Source organism: Carettochelys insculpta, chromosome 24, assembly GCF_033958435.1.
Source record: "Carettochelys insculpta isolate YL-2023 chromosome 24, ASM3395843v1, whole genome shotgun sequence".
Taxonomy (NCBI): domain Eukaryota; kingdom Metazoa; phylum Chordata; order Testudines; family Carettochelyidae; genus Carettochelys; species Carettochelys insculpta.
The window spans coordinates 8,157,793-8,184,623 of NC_134160.1; the positions used below are offsets into that span (position 1 = coordinate 8,157,793).

General features: G+C 43.2%; 1 protein-coding gene across 2 annotated transcripts; it reads left to right on the forward strand.

The window, feature by feature from the left end:
* Window positions 1–26,285, forward strand: NIPAL3 (NIPA like domain containing 3). 2 transcript variants are annotated; one of them, XM_074976299.1, is made up of 12 exons: window positions 1–265; window positions 2,663–3,052; window positions 6,392–6,460; window positions 6,568–6,739; window positions 6,838–6,897; window positions 9,097–9,218; window positions 12,199–12,295; window positions 14,587–14,722; window positions 16,183–16,271; window positions 19,721–19,784; window positions 21,627–21,721; window positions 23,029–26,285. In XM_074976299.1, the coding sequence occupies exons 2-12, from the start codon at window positions 2,954–2,956 to the stop codon at window positions 23,226–23,228; spliced, it is 1,203 nt and encodes a 400-aa protein (XP_074832400.1). In that variant the 5' UTR covers window positions 1–265; window positions 2,663–2,953; the 3' UTR covers window positions 23,229–26,285. The 2 variants fall into 2 exon arrangements, with proteins under 2 accessions (XP_074832400.1, XP_074832399.1); XM_074976298.1 differs by having other exon boundaries at window positions 3–265; window positions 9,073–9,218.
* Window positions 26,286–26,831: the final 546 nt, after the last annotated feature.

Sequence of the window (26,831 nt, forward strand, 5' to 3'; positions counted from 1 at the left end):
CCTGGCTCTGGCACTTAACACCCTGCCTAGCAGCCAGTCATCTTAATCATAATCATACCTACAAAGTGATTGGCATGTTTAGCGACAAATCCCAGTACGTTGGGAAGAGCAAAACACTGCATCAGCCTGCAACATCTAAGTTGGTAAGAAATCAAAAGCAATTTGTGCAAATCCGCATCCCTGGCTGAACGGTGTCCGCAGAGAGCCCTGCATCTCTGAGCCGAAGTGGGAAACCCAAGGAAGCTGTGTCTGAAACTCAGACTGGGTGAGTGGCATCTATGGCTGTGCATGAGCAATAGAAAACCGATGAATTAGCTTTAATTTCTGCCGTGATTTAATATGTTCTGTTGGCCAGTGAATTTTTTTATAGGTCGTTTTCTAAACTTTTTTTTTTTTCCCTTGCTGGGCATTACTCTAAACATACAAACCAGATTTATTTTTCGGCTTAGAAGGAACACGTAAAGAGCAAGTGGGTAGCCTAAATCAGGAAGTGACCATGGGAGGAAACTTTTTTTGTTCGAATAACAAAGCTCTTGATTTGGACTACGGTTGGGTAGCCCTTCTAAAGTAGTATCTTGCTCTTCTCTTGGCAGAGTGAGACAGCTGTTTTGCTAGATCGCTTGTTTCTTCCTGGCCTGGGCAGATAAAGGGCATTTGCTGCATTTGTTTTAACTGCTACCAGTGGGGTAAATCCTTTAGGCTATTTTGGGATACTGAGATACCCTCAAATAGCTACTGTATGTCTGTGAAACATGCCCATGATTTCAAAATATTTTTTGAAATAACAGGCATGCTATTTCAGCATCCGTCTACACCTTGTGCAGGAGGAGTAAGGGGTGCTTCAAAATAGCACAGTATTTTGAAGCTTGGCCCTGTGTAGACAGTGCCAAATCCCAAAGTAGCCTCTTTTGAAATTAACTCAAAATGGGATATGCAATTTGTGTGATGCAAGTTGTGTATCTTATTTTGAGATAAGGGCACAATGTAGCTGCAGCCTTATAGGCCTAACACTTGGAAAAGGAAATTGTAGTTTGTAGTCAAGACATGGGATGCAGCAGGGGATGTACTGGCTCCTTATCCTGTCTTTGCATTGACCCATTCTGTGACCTTGGTCAACTCACTTAGGGGTTGTTGGGGGTGCTTAGCATCCATAGCTCATGTTGCCTTCAAGGTCATGTGGTTTCAGTGGGAGCTGTAAGTGCTCAGTGCCTCTGAAAATCAGGCTCTGAAATTGTGCTGTGCCTTAGCTTCCCCATCTGTAATAAAGGATCACTTTATACATCTTATTTCCTGGGTCTTTGTAAAGTGGGTTGACATTCTCCAGTGAAAGCTGCTATAAAAGTGCTTGCTGCTGCTAGGTCTTTCAGGTGTGCGTGGTGCTTCCCAGACGACTGGAGTGGGTCTTGACCCCAGGAGCTTAAAGTCTCTAAGAGCCCAATCCTCTTCCCATTGAAGTCAATGGGAGCACTGCCATTGATTAAAATGGGCGCAGGATCAGACCCTGTAGTGAGTGCCACTTTTAATTGACATTTTCTTTGCTCTATTCTCTCCATTGTGCAGTGATGGAAGGACATGCAATGTTGTGTCTCCTGGGTGTACAACACAAGACTGTTTGTCCCTAAAGGAGTGTAAAACGGACAGAAGGCTTTTTGTCTGCAGCTCTCCAGATGTCAAAACCTGACATTTAATATCCAACAAAGGAATATTTGCCTTCCATACAACACGCACTTTAAGTATCATCCCGGATTGACTAAGTTCTGTGTAGTTTGTGGTGGGGGGGGGTGGGACTCTTGAAGCTAAACCTTAAAAGTCAGGTAGCACCTGAGTGCATGAGGGTAGTCATTTGATTGTGGGGAACGTCTTATGAGAATAAAAGTTTGCTTGGCTAGAATTTCTCATCTCCTCTTCCCACAGTTGGCTACCCGATGTGACCACCAACTGGTGGATTCAAACTTGAGACCTCTGGAGCTTAGCATATGAGCTTCTACAGTTTGAGCTAAAAGCCCACTGCCTCTCTGCTGAGGCTGTAAAGGAGACATATTCTTACTCTCTGTAAGTGAGCTAGGTGCCACTAATTGGGATAGTAAATCACTAGGGCTACAGCTACACTACAGGGATCTTTCAAAAGAAGCCCTTCTGGAATATCTCTTCCTAAAGAACTTCTTTCAAAAGAGCATGTCCACATCCAAAAAAGCAGATCAAAAGAGTGATCTGCTCTTTTGAAAGACAGGGTCCACACAGTCCCCGCTCTTTCGAAAGAACGGGCCAGGGATCGAAAAATCAGCCCCCATGCTCTTTTGGGGGAAAAAAAAAATGGCCCCGCGGAGCACCTACATGTTTTCTTTCGAAAGAAGCTTTTGAAAAGAGGTGCTCTTCCTGCAACGGGAGAGGAAGAGCGATTTCAAAAGGAGTGCCTCATTCTTTCAAGTCATTTTCAAAAGACTGCATGTAGACGTTCCACTGGATCTTTCAAAAGAGCCGCTTTCTTTCGAAAAATCTTTCGAAAGAACTTGCTAGTGTAGACGCAGCCTAGGTGTGCGGGTTACACTGATGGTCGTGTAAATTTTCTTCACTGTAAATGCACCGCTCTCCAGTGGCAAGTTTCATGCTTATTCATTTACCTAACTTTTATTTTTAAATCTTGGTGTCTTTAAAATTTCAGGAACTCAAAGTGTCTGTGCTCTTGGATTATTGGAAATGCTGATTGATTCACACCTCTCCCTGGAGTCAATGCCTCATTTCCACTTTGCTGCATGGTGAAGGAGACAGCAGAACATCACTTGTGCATGTACTCTGATTCCACTGACCTGCCATTCTTTAGATCGGGGGCAGCAAGATGGAAAAGAAGTGGTGTAAAGTAATGGGCCAGGAAATACCAGCAGTGCTTGAGTCTCTTCTCTGAAGAGCAGTTGCCATTGAGGAAGCCGCAAAGAAGATACATGAATAAACCACAATGGAAGCAGGAAATGGCCCAGATGTGCAGCTCCAGCAGCTTCCCCTTGCAACGGCAGCTGTATCTGCACTGCCGAATGAGGATCCCTATTCTTACAAGGTCAAATGTTCGCCAAGTATGCTGCTTATTAGGTGTAAACCTTGGCCTGAATGGTGCTGTGATTATAAATAATATTTCCGCTTGGAAATATATTCTCTGGAGTGGGCTGAGCTTTTGGATCACAGGCTGTGTGTTTGTGTTACACGGTGCCCAGAGGCCTTCATGTGCTAAGGGCTGTGTATAGCCATGGTGAGGCTCAGTCTCTGCCTGAAGGACCAAGAGCACAAACAAGAAAGAGAGGCAAAGGAAGTGATATAGGGAGGATTAATACCCCTAATTTATAGAGAGGGATCTACATAAGAAAGGCCATAATGGTCAGCCCACAGGTTCATCTAGCCCAGTATCTTGTCTTCCCATAGTGGTCGATGCCAGGTGTCCCAGAGGAATGAACAGAATCTTTGTGAGAACTCATTGCTGAGGGTTGTCTCTTGTTCCACTGACCCATTAAAACTAACTCCTGAAAGAACGTAAGAACGGCTATACTGGGGTCAGACCAAAGGTCCATCTAGCCCAGTATCTTGGCTTCCAACAGTGACCAATGTCAGGTGCCCCAGAGGGAGTGATCCCTCCCCTGTCATCCGTTCCCAGCTTCTGACAGACAGAGGCTAAAGACACCATCCCTGCCCATCCTGGCTAGTAGCCATTGATGGACCTATCTTCCATGAATTTATCTAGCTCTTTTTTGAACCCTGTTACAAGTTCTGGTCTTCACAACATCCTCTGGCAAAGAGTTCCATAGATTCACTGTGTGTTGTATGAAGAAATAATTCCTTTTGTTTGTTTTAAACCTGCTCCCTCTTAATTTTGTTGGGTTCTTGTGCTTTGAGAACAAGTAAATAACTTTTCCTTATTTACTTTCTCAACACCAGTCATGATTTTGTTGACCTCTATTATGTCTCCCTGGAGGAACAATGGCATTTAGGCTCCTAACTTTCAGTGACTTTGTTGGAAGTTAGGAGCCTAAATAACTTTGGGGAACTGGGCCAAAGATGCTAAGTGGTTTGTCCAAGATCCATAGGGCAGCTGGGAAACGAACCCAATGCTTTCACCAGACGCCCATCTTTCTCACTAACAGGTACGGAGGCTGGGGTTTTTCGGGGAACCAGTTAGGATGGGGCTTAGGGCTTGAAGGCCCCTTTGAAAGTCCCAGGTAGAATGACTCGGAACCGTGTACAAGGCTCTTTGCTGAGGATGCAGATCTGGGTGCTGTGCAAGTCGAAGCATTGCTGAGAGAACTGGTGTGGGCACATTCCAGTATGTCTGACCCTCCCAAGCCAGCAGCTCTGAGCTGCACCACAGAGGCTGTTTGGTGGAGCCAGTGCCTCTGCCTTTCCCTTCTAAATTCAGGTTTAGTTAATGACCCGGCTGAGCTTCTAAACATGGAATCCAGTAGGGTTATAATATTGTCCCCTTCCTGCTGTTTGGAGGAGAATGTTCTCTTAAAGGCACATCTGCCCCGCAGTTAAAAACCCAGGACTGGGTCATGCCAGCTGGCTTGGGCAACGAGACTGTTTATGTGCAGTGTAGATATTTGGGCTTAGGCTCGGTGCGCAGGCTCAAGGACCCTGTGTGGTGGGAAGGAGACCAGCCCCACTGTCCATACACAATACGTAACCCCATAGCCCAAGTCCTGAGTAAGCTGGCGTGGGCCAGCTGCAGGTCTCTAATTGCAGTGGAAACATACCCCTGGGTGCTCTGGGGGGAAGTTGGCTTGATGGGCCTCATTGCTGATTGAAAACTCTTTGCACCCTAATCACCTTCCATCTATCCAGGGGCTTTCTGTTCCGCTCATTTAATTTATTACTTTAAAGCCATTGCCCAAGTGTGCATGGGAAAATGGCAATGTCTTTAATAGCTGGGAGAGGGGAGAGTGAAACAGACATGAGCTCCGCTACCCTAAATGAATCACACTAAAGTACCATCTGAACTTTGGATATCTGTGCCTGAAACGAAAACGGTTCATGATGTCCTAATGAGAGTTAGACTGTTGCTAGAGGAATACAAATGGTAAATATCTTGCTTGACAGAGAAATCACTCCATGCTTTTTTGATAGTGTCCTAATATGCGTCCCTTTCATGACTCACCCTGGCTTTCATTCATGGTTGCTTTGAATTCTGCCTCCAGCTTGTTGAGAGTATTGCTGTGCTGTAAACACTAGTCCAGTGGTCCCCAGCATTTTCAATAACACAGCCCGCTTCACTGTGACAAACAATTCCATGACCCACCCACTTTTTTCAGCTGAATCAATTGTTCCTAAATGTCACATTTACCTACATTTACTATGGGTGCCATCTTACCATAGAGTTTTGCAACATAGTAGTGCATACAACAAGAAGGATCAAATGCAACTTTAATGTTTTCAGTCCACTACAGAATACACCGTTTTAGGCAGCGAGCACAGACGCTTTTTCAAAATCTGTTCAATGCCATGCTAGGGATCTTAAGTAAATGAGCGACCACTGATTGCAAGCTCCCCTCCCTGCCAGTCTGCTGAGCCAGGACTTGGCATTTAAACTGCAGCCCTGCTCCAACTGGCTCCCACCCTCCCTCCATTGCCTCCCACACCCTGCTGTATCAAAGGGGGGCTCCCCACCAGCTGCTTTGGGCTGGGAAGCAGCATTTCAGCTGCCTCCCGGAGGGAACAGGGTCCGCAGGGTGGTCAATTTCTCCCCCAGGGAGAAGGGAAATTGACAAAATTTCATGGCACATTTGGACAGTTCTCACAGCACACCATGCCATAGTGCACTGGTTAAAAACCACTTCACTAGTCTGTCAGGAGAGGTGGTAGTCTTCAGTGGTTTCTACCTTTCTGCTTTTCTCTGGAATCACTAATTGGTTCATTTAAAAAGCACATTCAAAATCTTTTCCTGCAAGCTCTTATCCTGACAGTTGGAGGTCAGTCAAAATTTTTATTAAAGGCTGAACCTAGAACTGAAGAAAGGGACTAAAGAACCTGCCTGAACAATACACTGATGAATATCGAATTCTTAGTGCAAATGGATTTTTAAGTATGCCACATAGTGAAAAAGAACACAGTGTGGGGCTCCATCATCTTCGTGATGGGGATCTCAAACAACTCCATCAACATTAAATTGAACCTCTCAAAGCCCATGGCAGCCAGGACAGTATTAACCCCATTTTACAGCTGGGGTAACTGAGGCATTAGGCAGCTAAATGACTTGCTCAAGATCATTTAAGAATAGTGTTTAGAGCTTATGGCAGGACTCAGAGACAGGGAAAAATTTTGAATTCCTTGATTAGAATTGCACCCCCGCCCCCCAACGTTTGCTGGTTTCGTGGGACAAATGTAACATCTTCACATTTGCTTTGCTTTACAGGAAAACTTGATTGGTGCATTACTGGCTATATTTGGTCACCTTGTTATCAGTATTGCACTCAACCTCCAGGTGAGTATCATGAAAGAAAACACTGACCTTGTCCTAAGCATCCAGTACTTAAAAAGCAATAAGAACACCCAAGCACCTGTTTTTTAATAACTTTTTTCCCTTTCTAGAAGTACAGCCACATCCGGCTGGCAGGTTCCAAAGACCCTCGGGCCTATTTCAGGACCAAGACATGGTGGTGTGGTCTGTTCTTGCTGCTCCTGGGAGAACTAGGGGTATTTTCATCCTATGCCTTTGCTCCTCTTTCATTGATTGTACCTCTCAGTGCAGTGTCTGTCATAGGTAAGGGACAAAGACTCTTGCATCCTTGTTTACATGCAGGTATGGGATTGCTTATGAAAACGCAGTATACAGACCTTTGTTTGCTTGTCTTTTAACAGCTAGTGCAATCATAGGAATTATATTCATTAAAGAAAAGTGGAAGCCCAAAGATTTTCTAAGTAAGTTTCACTTCTGCTACTCTGTATATTTCATTTCTGCTTTGAATGCTGCCTAATTTTAATCCATTACCTCACATATTGTATAGCATAACACTTACTAAAGGGATCCCGACTCTTAAAATGACATTGTCGCTTGAAAGATTTATCTGCTGTTCTTACAAATGGATTGTCCAACTGTCAGGTTGATTGTTGAAAATGCAGCTGTAAGGTCCTTTGACTGATATTAGAAATCGCTTGATGGGGGCGTTGTATTGAATCAGATAATGGTGGTTTTCCAGGCTGATGGCACATCCTTGACCTTGAAAATCTCTTAAATACTGTCTCAGTTCAGATTAACTGCACCTGTATTGCCCTTGTCTGGTCCACCAAGGGCTACCTTGCTCAGGTTTCCAGCTCTCCAGGGCCATCCCCTCTCTCAGATGGGGACCCATGTCTCTTTCCTTTTGCCTACACTGTGTTGTTCCTAGAAGAGACAGGCTGCCAGAGCAGGTCTGCTGCTGCTTTCTCTTCAGAACTGGTTGACAGTCTAACCTCCCCCAGGTAGAAGGTACCATGCAGCTCTTTGTAAGCAAGGCTATTTTATTCTTAACATAAAAAGCATTATAGAGAAAACCTATTAAAACCAATAATAAACTTACTCTTATGATGACAAGTCTACCAGAAATAACTCCAACCCTAATGTGGGCTCTGGCTGGAGCCCAGATCCCACCCAAGGGTTTCCTTGTGGTTCCATAAGAACAGCCAGACTGGGCCAAACCAAAGGTCCATCCAGCCCAGTATCCTGTCTTCCAACAGTGGCCAATGCTAGATGCCCCAGATGGAGTGAACAGAACAGGGGATCCCTCCCCTGTCTCCCATTTCCAGCCTCCAACAAACAAAGCCTCAGGGACACCAATCTTACCCATTCTGGTGAATAGCCATTGATGAACCTATCTTCCATAAATTTATCTAGTTCTGTTAAAGTCCTGGCCTTCTCAACATCCTCTGGCAAGGAGTTCCACAGGTTGACTGTGCGCTGCATGAAAAATTAAGTTTCATGTTTTAAGGGCTTGTTTAGTTTGGGAAAAAAGAAGATTAAGAGGGGACATGATAGCAGTTTTCAGGTATCTAAAAGGGTGTCATAAGGAGGATGGAGAAAACTTGTTCTTCTTGCCCTCTGAGGATAGAACAAGAAGCAATGGGCTTAAACTGCAGCAAGGGAGGTTTAGGTTGGACATTAGGAAAAAGTTCCTAACTGTCAGGGTGGTCAAACACTGGAATAAATTGCCTAGGGAGGTTTTGGAATCTCCATCTCTGGAGATATTTAAGAACAGGTTAGATAAATGTCTATCAGGGATGGTCTAGACAGTAGTTGGTCCTGCCATGAGGGCAGGGGGCTGGACTCAATGACCTCTCAAGGTCCCTTCCAGTCCTAGCATTCTATGATAAGTGCACCATGGCTTCAGCTCAGATCAAGCAAGCTCAAACTGTATGTAATCCACCTTTTTATGCAGCTCATGGTCTTTAACTTGGTGTTTCAAGGCCAGGTAATTAATTTACAATGGATTTTCCTTCCCCAGGTGTAGCTTCAACAAGGTGAATTTGAAATAGTTCATTTGCATTCCTTACACACCCAGGAAATCCACCTTACCCATATAGTTCCAAAAACCCTTGGAAGTTCCACATACCTTCCAGAAAGTGCATTAGTCAGGATCTTAGAGAAGTTGCCTACAATACCACAGTAACTCATTTTTAGGATGATGTCCCCCAAAGGGTATTAAACCTCATTCAGGATATTGCAGGAAATTGCTGAGCTGTCACAAATACAATTGGAGATCCATGGAACGACATAGGTGCGTAAATGTTTGCTGGGTGGGAGCCTTAGTCTTTCTGCCTCTTGACAGAATGAACACTGCATTGTTAAAGCGGCATTGTCAGGCAGTGTAGGCCCCAAATTTAGCACTCACCACCACATATTTGTTTAGAAGCCTTTTCAACTTACCTCTTGGTTCTGAGCTCATGGCACGTATGTTGCTGGTCTCTTCTAATGTTTTGAAAGTGGCGCATGGAGGGTGGAGGAATGAAACGTTTGCAGGGGTCAACATTAGGGATTGCTGTGCATGTGCAGTGTATAACCCAGGCATCTGTACTAATCCATTAATGTGTCTTCTGTTTCTTGTCCTTGGTTTGCCAAAGGACGCTATGTTTTGTCCTTCCTAGGCTGTGGTTTGGCAATCGTTGGGACTTACCTGCTGATAACATTTGGACCCAATAGTCATGAGATGATGACAGGAGACAACATCACTAAGCATTTAGTCAGCTGGCCATTTCTTTTATATATGGTAAGGTGGCCCATAAAATGTGGGATGGATTCAATACTTCCTGAAATATATGTGGTTGGGGCTTTCACTTCAAAGGGATGTTGAAGGCTATTTGCTCTGTTTTCAAAGAATCGAGGCCAGAAAGCACCATTGTAACCATCTAGTCTGACTTCCTGTCTGATACAGGCCATAGAACTTCCCCCAAATAATTCTTAGAGCATATTGTCTAAAAAATCATCTAATATTGATTTTAAAATGGTCAGTCATGGGGAATTCACTATGACCCTTGATATGTTGTTTGAAGGTTAATTATTCTGACTGTCAAAAATGTAGGTCTTTTCTTTATTTCTGTAGCTTCAACTTTCTGCTTTTGGATCATATTATATCTGCAACAAGTTATCAAACATTTAGTCCCCATTTTGCTACTTAGAGACTATGATCAAGTCACCCTGAACCTGCTCTGTGTTGTGATAAATAGCTTGAAATCCTTGAGTCTGTCGTTACAAGGCAGGTTTTTGAATCCTTAAATCGTCCTGGTGGATCGTTCTTGGCTCTGTTAATGACTCTAAGGTAGTGGTGGGCAACCTGTGGCAGTCGAGCCCTGCACTTTGAATACCTCCCTCCCAGAATCAGCTGCTGGTGGCATTTCAGCTCTGGGAAGGAGAAGTGGGAGGGAAAAGGGACACAGAGGAAGTGCAGGGCTCCGATGCCCCGGTTCACGAGAAGCACACAGAGGAGGGGGCAGATGGGGGCTGCAGGGTGTCCCTGCTCTAAGGGCTTTTCCAATAATTGTCTGGCTGGCTCGGAACATGTGCATGTATGCAGAATTGAAAGCAGAACGTGTGTTTCTAGAACTGATCGGTCTTTGGCTTTCCTTCCTTCTCTGAATTATTGTGCCAGGATTCTAGCACATCTAAAATGTTCCGCCCCTCCCCAATTTGTCGCTGCCGGTGGAACCTCTCTAATGTTAAACTCTCTCATCTGGCAAGCTCTGTAATCCAGCATGACTTTAATGAGCTGGATGAACGCTTAACGTGGGTGTGGCCAAGTTTCCTGTGTAGTCCCATAAAGTTTATTTACAGCCACCAGTCCTGGCTCTCAGTGCTCTGTGCTGTAATGTAGCTGTAATTTACCCCTAGATGTCTTCAAAGAGCCCAGGAAACAGCAGAAGTGTCAACAATGTGCTAGAAATGATTGACCCCCTCCATGGTCCGGCAAATTCTCTTGTCTGTCCAGCACCAGCCTGGTCCCCAGATTGAGAGAGGTTCAACCTGCATTACTCCATGGTGACAGGCCAGAGCAGTGGTTCTCAACCTTTCTAGACTACTGTATACTTTTCAAGAGGAAGCTTTGTCTTGCATTCCCAAAATTTCACCTCACTTAAAAAATACATGCTTACAGGATCCGACTTAAAAAGACAAATGTCGCAGCACGCTATTACTGAACAGTTGCTTGCTTTCTTATTTTTACCATATAGTTATAAAATTAAATTGTTAACCACCCTCTCCCCATTGGAAAAACACTGATATCATATAAAGGACAGTATAAACAAGTCATTTTGTCTGTATGAAGCCTTAGTACTGACTTAGTGGCTTTCAAATAACCTGTTATAAAACTAGGCAAATACCTAGATGGGTTGATGTGCTCCCTGGGAGACCTCTGCATCCGCCTAGGAGTAAATGTACCGGGATGAGCAAACTTTTTATGTTGGGCCCCACTTTTTGTCCCTGCAGTTTGCAGGACCCCCACCCCACAACCTGTCTAATGTAATCCAAACCCACAGAAATGTTGGTTATGTTCATATAAAAAAACTCTTTTGGCACATATAAGTAAATGTGTAGGATCTTTATGAAAAGTATAGAAATGTGAATACACACCTGTAAAAACAGTGACATTGTTCAATGTTTTTAATGAAGTGGGGGAGTGTGAGACCCAGCAGCTGATTGTGCTGCATCCCACTTACAAAATTTTGCACATGCACACCCCCCCCCCGTTGAGGCCACTCCTGACTTTACACACCCCTGGTGTCCAAAGACGTCCACATACTACATTTATGCTTTTGCCGAAAGGGAAAAAACAAATACATTTTCTCATAATTAGGACCCCGTCCAAGTCCCACTTGAAGTCAGTTGAAAGAGCCCTCTTGACTTTAGTGGGTGTTGGGGAGTGTCCTCAGGCAGGATGGAGACCACAGAAACCTCTTCAGAGAAAGCCGAATGAGGACAGTGAGCTAGGTGCACAGCTGGGGCTATTTGGCCCGTTTTATTAGCTCAGTGGTTTGAGCGTTGGCCTGCTAAACCCAGGTTTGTGAGCCCAGTCATTGATTAGGCTATTCAGGGGTCTAGGGCAAATACATTAAAAATCTGTCAGGGATGGTGCTTGGTCCTGCCAAGAGGGTAGGGAACTGGACTCAGTGACCTCCCAAGGTCCTTTCCAGTTCTGTGAGATGTGTATCTCCATATATTAAACTAGCACAATGTGCCCAGAAAATCTCACTGTGCTGTTTTTGCAAAAGTCACAGTATTTCATCCATTCAGATCAGGGCTGAATTTGATCTATGGCTCTGCTAGATCTTACCTCTGTTTTCATGGATATTACCAGTACCACAATAAGAGAAGATCTGCCCAGTATTGTTGTCACCCATCAAGTTTCATGGCACCAGGCAGTGCTGTGGCAGCAAATAAATCTATTGTATAGGTGGCTTACAGGAGGCTATGTGGCCTAGTGGGTAATGCACAGGCCTGAGATGCAGGAGACTTAGAGTCTATTCCAGGCTCTGCTACTGACCTGTCTTCCTGACCTTAGCCATGTCACACCCTTTCTATTTCCCTACCTGTATAATGATATTGGCCTCCTCTGTAAAGTTTCAAGATCTACTGTTGAAAAGAACTAGGTATTTTTGCCATTACCAACCCGAGCACCAAAGCCACAAACACTGCAAGAAAAACAATTTTCGACCTCATTCCTCACTTTCTAATACACGTTTCTTCATTTTTTCTAGCTTGTGGAAATCATAATGTTCTGTCTGCTGCTGTATTTTTACAAGAGGAAAAAAGCAAACTACATAGTAGTTATTCTTCTGCTTGTAGCCCTGCTGGGTAAGTTCAAGTGCATCTTCAAAATTTTTTTTACTGTGCCTTAATACAGCAAAAGAGTGAAGTGCTCGTGGTGGTGGGAAAACCTTAATGCATATTATATTACTAATCACAATAATTAGCTCCAGAAATGTTTATGAAAAGCAAATAAAGCCCAGGACTGGGCTAGTCAGATCCTAGCCCCAGAACCTGCCAGACCACCAGACAAAGACCTTATGTGGCACCCCTTTGCCACAGAGGGATGCTCACAAGCAGGTGAACCCCGTTACAATAAGAATCTAGACTCTGCACGTGATGTTAATGGCAGCGTATGGTGTCCATGTTTGTAAAACACTTTGAAGTATCTTATGACTTCAGCTAAGATAGGAGGAGGAGCTTGTAGCTAAAATACAGGATTTTTAATCAGGGAATTCTTCTGACACTGACCTGTATTAAGGCATTTGACCTCTCTGGGTCTCCATTTCCCTATCTGTGAAATGGAAGGCAGGGATGTTGGAGAAGCTAATGCTGGAGAACCTCAGCTGGGAGGTGCTAGAGGAGAATGGAAGATGATCACCATTACTGTTGTGAGAGCCATTATAGTTTTGAAGGAAGAGCTGTGACACTTTCACTGCCCTTGTGTGGGAGCCTGAAGAAGCCATAAATACCCAGGTCTTCTAGATTAAATGTGAATCTGCAAAGTCTCTGGAGATGGGGCAAAATCCTGACTTCACTGATGTTACTCAGAATAGGGCTGGAAGAGTCCTCAGGAGGTCCTCAAATTCAACCCCCTGCTCAAAGCAGGATCCATCCCAACTAAACCATCCCAGCCAGAGTTTGGTCAAACTGGGACTTAAAAACCTCCAGAGATACAGATTCCACCACTTCCCTAGATAGCCCTTTCTAGTGCACCATCACCCTCCTAGGGAAACAGTTTTTCCTAATATCCAACCTAGACCTTCCCACTGCAACTTGAGACCATTGCTCCTCATTCTGTCATCTGTCACCACTGAGAGTAGCTTCTTTCCATCCTCTTTGAAACCCCCTTCAGGTAGTTGAAAGCTGCTGTCAAATCTCCCCTCACTCTTCTCCTCTAAGATTAAATACACCCAAATCCCTCACCCTCTCCTCATAGGTCATCATGTGCCCCAGCCCCGTAATCATTTTGTTGTCCTCCTCTGGACACTCTCCAGTGCTTCCACATGCTTTCTGTAGTGACTTCAGAGAGGTCAGGATTTCTCCCTTTAGCATTTTCCTTCTGTAAGAAGAAACACCAAGTAAACTAAGTAATAGAAAGGTCATAGCATCACCTGACATGCTAGAGAATTTGGAATTAAAGCTTCCACTTGGTTTATAACTAGCTCTATAATCCAGTGCTCTGAAAGCAATATTCTTGTGCTGCAGTACTCTCTCAAGCTTTAAGTTATATATACTACAGGTTGAACCTCTCTCATCCAGCATTCTCTCGCCTGGCAACATCTATGGTCTGGCATAATTTTAGTTAGCCAGATGTTCACTTTTCATGGATGTAACCAAGTCTCCCACAGTCCCATAAAGTTTGTTTACGGCCACCAGTCCTGGCTCTCGGTGTTCTGTGCTGTTATTTAGCTGTAATTTACCCCTAAATGTCTTCTCAGAGCCCAGTAAGCAGTGGGAGTGTTGGTAATGCTGCTAGACTATACTGACTTGTGGTTCGGCAAATTCTCTCATTTGGCACCAGTCAGGTCCCAAGGGTGGCGGACTAGAGAAGTTCAACTTGTATCCATCACTGTGTTAACTACCGTAATGAACTGACAGGTACTGGATTGCTAACTGGTAGCCTGACAGAGCATGGATAGAGTGGCCACTTTAATTCTGAATTGCCTTGAGTTGTGCTTGCAGACATGGGGATAAGATTGGCTTTTCCCAACCCTAATTCCTGACATATGTGTAGAAAATTCCTCAGTTTTAGTAACAAACTGGTGTGCCAACAAAAGCAAGGCATACGTGCATGCATCTAGTCCCTTTTGTCTGATCTGAAGGCACTACTTAAACATCAGTGGAGATTGGGTAAATACTCATGTTCTACAGGTGGGGAAGCACCCACACACTGGATTTAAGGGACTCACCCAAGGACATATGGTGAGCCAGTGGCAGAACTGGAAAAAAACAGTCAAGAATCACACTTCCCGTTCTGTATTATGCAAAAGGAAGGCTGAGGTTCTTGTCACCTTTTGCTGTATTAGCAGCCACCTGTTTTTTCTGGAGATTCCAGTTAACAATCCCGTGATATACATGCTGTGCTGTTACAACCGAGCTTTGCTTAATATCCACAGGATCTATGACTGTAGTCACGGTGAAGGCTGTGGCGGGAATGATTGTTGTCTCAATACAAGGAAGCCTCCAACTCGGCTACCCTATATTCTATATCATGCTGGTGTGCATGGTTGCAACAGCGGTCTTTCAAGCAACGTGAGTTGATATGGTCTCTGTTCCTATTGTAGCCTACTGCTGTGCAGCAGCATGTAGTTTAAGTGTTTTAGAAATCAACCCAAATGGGTAATAGGTAATTAAATTGCTAGCTTTGTGCTGGTCCTGACAGTGGGAAGTTTGTCATCTTTTTCTGATGTAAACACCACTTTCTTTATAATAACCGTAGTACTGAGAATTAAAGAAAAGTACTAGATTGTAATTAACAATAGAACAGCAGCCTTGTTTCTGAAACCGTAATGTTAATGACAACTTGATGCCGATACCGTCTGCCAATACCTGCAAGCCAGCTTTCGGAATCAAGCCCCTATTTTGACTCCCGCTGAAAACTGTTGGAGTTTTGACACTGATTTCAGTGTAAAGACCCACTTTGTCAGATGCATACACGAAAGCTTATGCTGTAATATATCCGTTAGTCTATAAGGTGCCACAGGACTTCTCGTCGTTTTTGTGGATACAGATTAACATGGTTACCACTCTGAGACTTGATTTCAGGGAGAGCACCGGTAACCCTCTGCTATCACTATAGATCAAGTCTGCCATACGCTACAGCAGGGGAGGGGAACCTACAGCCTGCAGGTCACATCTGGTGCATTGCTTAATTTCATCCAGCCCACAGCACGCACCCCATGGAGCAGGAAGTGTTGCTTGTCCTCCCAGGCTGGGGAGGAGAGCCCTAAGTCTCCGCACAGAATCGTGGGAACTAAGGGTGCTGCAGCAGCATCCCCAGGTGTTGTGTAGGATCCCTGCTGCTGCCAGACACCAAACCAGGGCTCTGCCACCAGCTCCACATGCAGGGTCCTGGCTGCTGCTGGCCCCATACGAGGGTCTCTGCTCCTGCTCCCACTCCCGGCTGTGCTCCCAGCCTGCCCTTTAAGCTGTGCGGCTACATAGCCATGCAGTTGCCTGGTAAGCCCCATGCAGAGTCTCAGGGCTACTGCACGAAGCACTGCCTCTGCCTGCCAGGCCCAGCATAGAGCTGTCATGGAAGAGGTGCTCTTCCAGCCCCAGCACTGAGTTGTGTGGCTGGGACAAAAGTGCTTCTCTCAATTGGCCTCCCCACGAAGTCTGTGCTGGGGGTGGTGGGGAGGGGCATCTCTTCCCTGGCCATGGCAGCTCCCTGCTGGGGCCAGGAGAAGGGCATGCAATTTGATTAGTTTTTTTATGGTGGCTTAATGGCCTGTGATAGGTTCCTCTTCCCTGCACTACAGAAAGAAGAGTTATCAGCACTCTCCTTTTACCCTGGCATTAGCAACATGGATATAAACTTCTTGAAAATCTGGGATGAAATCCAGCTCTGTTGACATCAATCGTAAAACTCTCACTGGTTTCAATGGGGCCAGGATTTTCCTTTGGGTCCAACTCCCCTTTTAAACTGCTGTGAATAAGGAGCATTGATTTTTAAGATATATCAACCTGAATTGTGTGCCATTGTATTGAAGGTTTTTAACTCAAGCCTCGCAGCTGTATGACTCATCTCAGATTGCCAGCATAGGCTACATCCTGTCCACAGCAACAGCAATTACAGCAGGTAAAACACTTTTGCAGTGTTGTCAGATTTGGTGTTCTTTTAAAATAAGAGCAAACGACTTTGGGAAAAAATCCTGGTTTCTACCTGAGGAAGATAGGTTTATTGTGCTTGAAATCTCTCATTGGGTTGTTGGAAAAAAACTTTCTCTGAGGATCTGACAGCTGATTTGATGCTTTTGTCTGAGACGGGATTACTCTCTCTGCCCGAAAGTATGAAAGAGTAGGTGATCTGAATGCTTATTAGATATATAGCTTAGGCCCCTGGCTAAGAGGCCTCTACTATTTGTCAAATGTCAACAGCATTCAGTAAAGTGAGACTGATGCTAGCGAGAAGGTCTTCTGATTTCTCAAGAAGAGTCTCCTGTGATTCTTTTTTTGTAAAAATCTCGGTCACATTATGGTTAGGATACTGCAGCTCCCATCCTTACAGGCTGAGCATATTCCTGTTTCAGGCCCTGTCCCCATGGGAATGTTTTTTATCAGCATTACCTAAGGTATAAATGGATACTCATATAATTATACAGATCATAGAATCATAGAACACTAGGACCAGAAGTGGCCTCGAGAGGCCATCGAGTCCAGTCCCCTGCCCCGACGGCAGGACCGACCACTATCTACACCATCCCTGATAGACATCTATCTAATCTGTTCTTAAATATCTCCAGCGAGGGAGATTCCACAACCTCCCTTGGCAACTTATTCCAGTACTTGACCACCCTGACAGTTAGAAACTTTTTCCTAATGTCCAACCTAAACTTCCCTTGCTGCAGCTTAAGTCCATTGCCTCTTGTTCTCTCCTCAGAGGCCAAGAAGAACAAGTTTTCTCCCTCCTCCTTATGACACCCTTTAAGATATCTGAAAACCGCTATCATGTCCCCCCTCAATCTTCTTTTTTCCAAGCTAAACAAGCCCAATTCTTTCAGCCTTTCTTCGTAAGTCATGTTCTCCAGACCTTTTATCATTCTAGTTGCTCTTCTCTGGACCTTCTCTAATTTCTCCACATCTTTCTTGAATTGGGGTGCCCAGAACTGGACACAATATTCCATCTGAGGCCTAACCAGCGTAGAGTAGAGCGGTAGAATGATTTCTCGTGTCTTGTTCACAACACACCTGCTAATGCATCCCAGAATCATGTTTGCTTTTTTTGCAACAGCATCACACTGTTGACTCATATTTAACTTGTGAACTACTCGAACCCCTAGGTCCCTTTCTGCTGTACTCCTTCCTAGACAGTCTTTTCCCATTCTGTATGTGTGAAACAGATTATTCCTTCCTAAGTGCAGCACCTTACATTTATCTTTATTAAACTTCATCCTGTTTACTTCAGACCATTTCTCCAATTTATCTAGATCATTCTGAATTATGACCCTATCCTCCAAGGTAGTTTCAACCCCTCCCAGCTTGGTATCATCTGCAAATTTAATAATGTAGTCTGTGTGTGGGTGCTTTTAGTAAAAAAGTGGAACTTTTTTTTTAACATTGATTGATTTAGTGTATACCAATTGGAAAGGGATTTCAGCAACAATGAAAAAGCCACTCTCGTGTTGGAGTCCAAACATGTGGATTATACTTGCACAGGTTGAACATCTCTAATCCAGCTCTCTGTCATCAGGCAACATCCATAATCTGATATATCAAGCAACAGTCATAATCTAGCATGATTTTAGTTAGCTGAATGTCCACTTGTCATGGGTGTGGCCAAGTTCCCCACAGTCCCATAAAGTTTTACAGCCACCAGTCCTGGCTCTGTGTTCTGTGCTGTTGCTTAGCTGTAATTTACTCCTAAGTGTCTTCTAAGACCCCAGTAAGCAGTCCAAGTGTTGCTAATGCTGCTAGTCCATATTGACCTCCTGTGGTTTGGCAAAGTCTCTTGTTTAGCACTGGTCAAGTCCCAAGGGTGCCGGACTAGAAAGGTTCAACCTGTGTAACTATGAGGGTTATTCCTGGGTAGCTGGTAAAACACTTCTGTGTAGACAGGGCCTCCATCTCTGCAATGGCTATGAAACTCTTGTAAATTACATATTGAGTTAGATTATGGCCTTCTCATTCAGGGCCCTGAATGGCTGTGACCCAGTTTTTCGGTCTGATTTTTCTCTAGTGTTCCCAGTCAGGCATTGCAGTCACACCCAGCAAGATATTTGGTTTGCCTCAATTATAAATTTAAATGAGTAGGTGCCATGGTATTTAGAGACCAGTCCTGCATGGTGACTTGTTCCCTCAACTCCTGTTGACTTCAGCAAGTGCAGAGATCTCTTGGCAGGACTGCACCATAGGCTTTTATGGCTGGGGAATTTACTTCCTGTCGTAATTAAAGATACTCATCATGTCTTGCCATTCAAGGCCGGGCTTGTGCATTCTGGCCAGGGTAGCCTATATGGTTCTGCTCCTCAGTGCTAATAAGCTAAGCCTTCTTCCTAATCACTGGCATGGCAGCCTTAGAGGTGGTTGTGATGTTAGATAGGAAATGGAGTGCCAGCGTTTTTCCATCCTAGAATATAACTTGTCTAAAGGAAATTTTACAAGAAACATTTCATCTGCTTATAAAGGGAAGGATTTGCCCCGAATGAATAAAATTCCTAGTTCTTATAGCTTTTTTTATGGGAGGTGGGGGCTTGCCTAAACGCATGCATTGTTTAATGATACCAGTGATACAGCTCTCTTGCGCAGATGGAATTATGCTGACATCTAAAGGTTTTTATACCCGTGTAACTATTCTTTTGTATAGGAAGAAGAATGACCTATGCCAGCATAAGGCCCCCTTACAACAGTATAACTGTATCCACACTAGAGTGCCAATACAGTAAACTCTCAACTTAATGGACTAATGGAGGAAGGGATGTCTGTTAAATCCAAATGCTTCTACTGTGTGAGAAGGCACTGACCTTCCCAGCCCATCATTCATTCCTGTCCTCTGTCCCCCCAATCTTCCCTTCCCTGCTCCTGTCCCATTCTTCCCCTCACGCGTTCATCTCCCTCTCACCAGGAGAGGACCTGCACACTGGCCCAGCTCCTTCCACCGCCCGCGGCTCTCGGCACGCTCATCCCCAGGTTCTGAGCCACCCACACAAAGGCAGAGCCCAGCTGCTGCCCGCAGCCTGCCAGCAGGCAGCAGCCTCCGGTGCCTCAACTGCTGCTCAGCGCCATTGCAGGCAGCGGCAGCTGGGTGCCAACACACTCCATGCACATGAAGCTGGGGAAGGAGAGCTCCTGTATTGTGCCACAGTGCCCTCCCTCCCCACGATCCTCCCCTTTTATAAGAGCTTCTTCAGAGGAAACTAAAACAAAGATGCCTAATTTTCAATTCTGGTCTCTTACACAGTCTTTTTTCTGACAATGACTGGATTGCCGGACGAAGCGTTGTTTTAAGATGTAACTATTCTTGCTCAGTTGCAGTGGGGAGGGAATCTCACTTATGCTAAAATCTGTTCATGTTATCTCCTGTTATTTTAGGAGCAACCTTCTACCTGGACTTCACCGGTGAAGATGTTCTCCATATATGCATGTTTGCACTAGGGTATGTTTTTAAAAGTGCCAAGCCAGACTTCAATTGATGTAAAACCCCTTTGGCATTATTGAAATGACTGTAACTTCGCTGATTTACAACTAATGAGAATTTGCCTCTCCCTTATTGTGTTAGAAAATTGAAACATGGCGAAACATAACAAAGTGGGGGCAGGAAAGGAGAGGGAGTTTGTTGTTCTTTGGGGCATGAATTATTTTATTAAGAGACATCTTGGACTCATACTATTGCTTTGTCTTCTAGTCTCTATTGATGTGTACACTACCATACATTCACTCTGACATTATATAAAATATATATATATTTTATATTATATAATATAAAATAGCCCTAAAAATCCATATCTTCTCTCTCTGACATTAGCCAAAGGTGGTTGTTTCCAGAAGGGTATAAAAGTTTAACTGTGCAACAGCTGTACCACGTGGAGAAACTTCTTCCTCACCCTAGATGGCTATCAGCTTATGCCCTGCAGTGTGAATCTTGATACCCATTAACTTTATCCCCTTTAACATACAGAGGAGAGACACCTTAAAGTCAAAGTTGGAAAAAGTACCTAAATTACTTGAGTAAAAGTACAGCTGCTGTAGAGGATGGGGAATGTCAGTAAGTACAAGTCACCATCACCTCCCCCCCGAAAGCTACTTGAGTAAAAGTGCACATGCCTGTCTCATCTTGATTGTACTCAAGTATCCAGAAGTGAAAGCAGCTGCACTTCTACTCAAGTTACTTTTTGGGTACTTTTTCCACTTCTGCTTGACCTTTGTGCCTTTCTGGTTTCCAAGCAGGACTAGAACAAACAAATAATTAATCATTCTCAGACAATCCATCCCAGGTTTTATGCTGAACCTATGCTGGGCTGGGCAGGGACAGGGTCTGGGGGAGTCCAGTCAAGCCTTGAATGGATACTCATGAAGTGCAGATAAGATCATTAAAGCTCTTAGTTATGCAGTAAACTCTTTCATATCTGGCATTCTATCACCCAAAATTCTTGAATAACCAGCATTTCAACCATAAGTAAATGTTAGTTGTTTTTTGTAAGTACAGTATAGTGAAAGTAAATTAAAAAAATACAGCATATACCGTATAAGTTTACAGTGTACAGTACTACTGGTGTTGGAAAATAAAGTACTCTGCATACATTTTTGTTTGTTTTTTTTAATAGCTAATCTTGTTTGGTGTTAGGCATTGCTAGGTGTACAATTCTATTATCCAGAATATTTGAATATCCAGAGATCTCCCTGTCCTGGGGCTGCCAGATGTGAAAGAGTTTACTATATTTCTAAGTATTGAGTCTTGTTATAATGTGTTCAATGTAGCTCCTTCACTGTGTCCTCTGCTTAAGGCTACCTTACAAATTAATACAAACACTAATGCACTGAAAGTACGAATTAAGCTGATCTCTTCTTGTTTGCACAGTGCAGACATTAGAGCTGAGAACCGTCAGTACATTTACCTACATACATGCCTAAAAAGTCAGAATGTTGAAACTTGGAATTTAGTGAGAGTGAATCAGATTTGGTCTGTTACCATTCCCCTGTAATTTTGCAAGACTTCGGAGCTTCCCATAAGTGCAAATTAATAACAGAGCATTGACTCGTTCTGCTTACTAATTGCATGCAGCATGGATCTCACGACTGTGACCACAGTCATTATTCAACTAAGAGACACTGCCCCCTGGCGAGTAGGGCTGTAACTCTGCTCTGCAGGTTCTGTTTCCTCCAGCTCCGTGTTGTACTTTTGGTACATGTTCAGAAAAAACAACATTTCCATGTTGACTTGTTCTTTTCCCATTCAGTTCACTAGATCTTTTCTCCTCTCCCCACCTTTCTCTCTCAGGTGCCTCATTGCATTTGTAGGCATCTTTTTAATCACAAGAAACAAGAAGAAATCCATTTCATTTGAACCTTATATCTCAATGGATGCCATGCCAGGTAACAGGAAAAGTCTAATATTTTGCCATTCTGCCCATTAAACATCAGTTATCACAATAAACATTTGTGTTGATTTCTCTTTCAATGTTATGTTAACATTTGTTTGGTGTTGCAACCAGTTGTATTATTTTCTTATGTTTATTAAACTACTTATGAATCCATAATTTTCTCTTCAGGATGGGTTGTTTCTATGTCTTTGATAGCTCATTGTAGGGTAAATGGTCACTATGAAGCTGATATGATGCAGTTTTGGTGTCACAATTATTTTAATAGGAAACCAGAGGGCTCGATTGGCACTTACTCCAAAAATGCTTTACAGTGTTCTGGTTGGTAAAGATAAAAAAAAGCAGTCATGTAGCACTTTAAAGACCAACAGAATAATTTATTAGGTGATGAGCTTTTGTGGGACAGACCCACTTCTTCTGATCATAGTCATACCAGAACAGACTCTATATATAAAGCACAGAGGTCCAAAAATTGTTATCAAGGTTGACAAGTCAGAAGAATTGTTATCAAGGTTGGCAAATCAGAAGGGCAGAGGCGTGGCTGGAGAGGGGAGTAGGGTGGGGAAGTTAGGAGTTAGATTTAGATTAGTTTTATCTAACTCTTAACTTCCCCACCTTACACCCCTCTCCTGCTGCCCCTCTGCTCTTCGGATTTGCCAACCTTGATAACAATTTTTGGACTTCTGTGCTGCATATATTGAGTTGGTTTTGGTATGGCTATGATCTGAAGAAGTGGGTCTGTCCCACTTAAGCTCATCACCTAATAAATTATTCTGTTAGTCTTTAAAGTGCTACATGACTGCTTTTTTGTTCTGAAAGAATACAGACTAACAGGGCTATCTCGCTGTCACGGGTTGGTAAAGGGACATTAAAGAGGGAGTGCCCATGCCAGAGGGGTGTGATATGGCCTTAGTGGTAATAAAAATGGGGTTTAGAATCTGAAGCAATCTTAATAAAAATCAGACCTTTTAATCTATAAGTGACTTGAAAACACCAGTAAGGGAGAAGCTCTATGCCAGGGGTTTGGAACCCCGAGTCCTCAGCTTGGATCCAGCTCATGGCTTGGCTCCCCTCCATAGAATTCAGCCTGTGGTGGGTGGAAGGTTTGGAGCTCCAAGCCTTGCAGACTGGATTAGGCCAGCTGTGGTCCAGATCAGACAGCTGGCTCTGGCAGAAGCCGGGGAGCAGAAGAGGCTCTGGGCTAGTCCAGAAATGTGTGTAATTCCGTCAATAATAGAGTGGAGGCGGGAGGGAGTTCTCTTGCTATCCATCTAATCTCTGTATTTCCTTCCCTTGCTGCAGGCATGCAGAATGTACATGACAGAGGAATTGCAGTTCAGCCTGACCTCAAAACTTCCTTTTCCTATGGTGCCCTAGAGAACAATGATAACATGGCAGAGATCTACACTCCAGCCACACTGCCAATAGTACAGGAGGAACATGGTTCCAAGGGAGTTTCTGCACTGCCCTACCGTGTGCTGGAGCACAGTAAAAAGGAGTGAGTGATCTTTAAGAAGCTGACTTAGGGCAACGAGAGTGTGGCCTGTATTTATTTATTGCTTTGGTTTTTACAGCCATTAAATTATAAATGAGTAATTTAAAGCTGAACTGAGTACAGTTTAAAATTAGTCTCAAACTTAATTTTCAAGACTGTTTGAATAAAGGACTCTGTATAATTGTGAACCTAGAAGCAATTATCTTAAGCTAGCAGGAAATCAGGGCCTTTCTTTTAAGGTTGCTAATTGCAAACATGAAATGACAGCCAGTATTGTGGTTATCTGACATTGACCAGACTGCTGGCACTGTGAAGTGCAGAGTCTAAACTGCTTTTCAGCTTTGCCAGCAGTAGACGCAACACGCTGAAGTCAACAGGACTTCAGGACAAAATTTGGTTTATCATGTGTCAACTATGAAGGAGTTCCAGAAAGCTGGACCTTGATGAGTTGATTACCTCATGAACACTTCTTTAACATTGCATTAAAATGTCTCTTAACTAAGACAAAAGAGAATATTGGCCAGTACTGTGTCTTAGGAATGGTATAAAACACTGGAATAAGGACGTAAATTATCTGTTTCCTTTTTTTTTCCCAGACTGCAAATATTGTGCATTCTCAGTAACTGCTCCTCTCTCTCAGGTTGAGTGAGATGTGCATGTTAAATGTTTTTGTTTTTGTTTTTTGTTTTTTTGTTTTTTGTAGCATCAGTGTGTATTCAGGACATGTGATAGTCATCACCAGTTTTCTGATTTCAGAAGATTTGTCACAGGCTGGATTAGATGATGCAGAAATTGACTCAGTGAAATAATACGTGGAAAGAAATTTAAAATGGCATTGTAGTTGGTCCAAATTTAGATTTACTAACTTCTTGGTGTTGTATTTCTTTGTAAGGCCTAAATTCAGTTTTGTTTCCAGATAAAATGATTCAGACTGAGATCTTTATTCAAAATTGCATAAAAGATTTGAACGCTTGATGGTGTCCAAATCCCTGTGGAAGACTTGAAATTCTCAGTCTGGTTTGTGAGGTTTTGTTTTCCTTCAAAAGTAAAAAAGCAGCAGCCCATTACTTGTGGGCAATCTAACAGGAATAAGAGAACATGAATGGTTCACCACTTGTGAGCAGGGTAACAAAAACACAGCAGTGTTCATTCATGATAAAGGCTAAAATATATTTAACTTTCTATCTTCTAAAAGGTGTTCAAAGCAGATAGAGAAGAATTTTGTCAGATTAAAGATGTGATCAAAATATCTGTTTTTAAGAGTGTAAAGCTTAAGCTGTGATCAAAATATCTGTTTTTAAGAGTGTAAAGCTTAAGCTGTATGTAAGTTACATCTACTTTTCAGGCAGTTGCGCTTTGACATTTTTTGGTCCTCTTTTTAACTATATCTTTCTTGCTAAAGAATGGAATTTTAAATCTGCTTGCTGCACTTCAGCCTATCTTCATAGCAAACAAGCTGAAGCTGCTTTGAAGTCAACAGCAATTGCTTTGAGTGCACTGTACAAGGCTACTCCTACCTAAACTGGTTGAGAGGACATAGGATTTCCAAAAGTTTGTGTTTGTATACAGTCAGCCAGATTCTGCACTCTCCAGCAAAAATTAGGGTTGCCAACTTTTTGGACCAGATACCATTGCCACAAATGGTGTCCAGTCCATCCAGTTGGCAATCCGAGCAAAAATCCACAAGAAGTTCATTGATTTGGATGAAATATATCGTATAGGACAGAGGTCTGCAACCTGTGGCTCTGGAGCCACATGTGGCTCTTTAAGGACTTCTTTGTGGCACCCAGTGCTGTAATCACAAAGTTTAAAAAAAAAACCAACTCATTATTTTTGATAAACAATGAACATCTTAAAGCCCAAAAGTGAACAAGTCGTATCTAAATAGGAAGCAATAAGTAATTTTGAAACGTTGGATAACTCTCGCTTGCGTCTTCCAGAGAGAGAGAAGGTTCCAGAGTGAAAGTCAGGAAGACAGTGGTACAAACATACACATAAAGTGTGAGGAAATAGAATATGTAAAAAGTGTTTGAACATCCTGCAGTAAACATGTACCACTTTACCAACCATTGTGCGTGCGCTGTTCTTAAACTAGGGGTTACAAAAAGTATGGTTTGTTGTTATTTATAAAGGATCATCCCGTATTCAGGCGCTTTGCGGCTTTTGAATTATTGAGTGTCTTATCAAATTGGAAAAGATGGCTCTTCTTGCTATTTTGATTGCTGACCCATGGTATAGGAGAACAGACTTGTCCTTCTGCATACATTTGCAGAATTGACTATATCTGCTACTTACACGTGCGAATACATGACACTGCTTTGGAACATTCTGAACAGTTTAAAAATGTATAAAGGAGCTCAAAGGGCAGCTGGCCACTTTCTATACTCTTACTTTACACAAAGCTGCTTCACTCACTTGGCACGTATAACAGTTCATAGCTTATCAATGGAATACTGTATATCCATGCATATGAAACCTAGAGAAAAATCTGCCTTTGCCTATCATGCTTTTTGTGCTTCAGCAAGATAACAAAGTTAATGGACTAGTATTGCCAGTACATTAAACAGACTGATTTCCCCATGACATTTATTGATTTAGTACTATTGGCTTTCAATCCACAGTAGTCAACTGTTTGTGAATGGATGTGTGGTTTTTGTCCATTAAAGATACAAAGCAGAATGGTAAAAAAGGGCATGGGGTGGAGGAAAGAATTCTCGCTTCTCATAGCTCGTCCTTTTAAATCACTGAGGCAGTAGGCATTGTGACACTGTGGCTATTAAACCACCAAAACTTTTTCAGTACAGATCTGCGCTAAACCACAAATGCATTCAAATTTAATGGTTAATATTCTAAAACTCTATATCCTGGAGTCGTCTGCGTTGTATTCAGAAGTATAAACTAGTGCCTGATCCTACTATAATGATGTAATTCAGACACTGTGTTTGGGTTATTGATCCTGCCATAGGCTACAGTCCTTTTGTGTTACTCAAATGTAGTTTTTGCAGCTGCCTCTGGGGTTTCATAGCAGCATTTAAAATAAAATGCAAAATTCCTGAACTCTAAATATTTAGGCTCTTTAGTATGTTTGTCTTTATCCCTAATATCATGGAGGAGATTCTCTACTGTGCCTTTAAGGGTACATCTACACTAGGAGATTAGGTCAAATTTAAGGTCAATTTTTTTAGCACCAAATTCCTAAAGTCAAGGGTGCATGTGCTAGCTTGCACATGAATTTGATGGAGCGCGTCCCCAAACAACTTTTGTCAGTAATGCACTGTGGGTACCTATCCCACATTTCCTGCTGCCCTGTTGCATTGTGCATTTCTGTCCCAGTGTCTGACAGGACGAAAAAGTGCAGCAGGTGGTTCTGGGTGTGTGTCATCAGCATCCCACAGTGCACATATTGCCTCCCCCTCCCTTTGGAAAGTAACAGCAAAAAGTGGTTTTGTGCCCTTTTTTCACTGGGTACCCAGATTCAGATGCCATTGTGATGCTTGCACGGACCCCATCCAGCTTCACACTGTTGTGGCAAGTATTATGAGCACCCCATGCATTGTGCTGTAGTATGTGCAGAGCCCAAGCAGCTATCGGAGCGATGGAGACTCTGAGG

Excerpts from the sequence above, each read along its gene's own strand:
- NIPAL3 (XM_074976298.1), top strand. The coding sequence starts at position 2,954 with ATGGAAGCAGGAAATGGCCCAGATGTGCAGCTCCAGCAGCTTCCCCTT. Across the intron at positions 6,740-6,837 it reads CAGTGCAGTGTCTGTCATAG|CTAGTGCAATCATAGGAATT; the intron begins GTAAGGGACAAA and ends GTCTTTTAACAG. Across the intron at positions 16,272-19,720 it reads AGCAACAGCAATTACAGCAG|GAGCAACCTTCTACCTGGAC; the intron begins GTAAAACACTTT and ends CTGTTATTTTAG.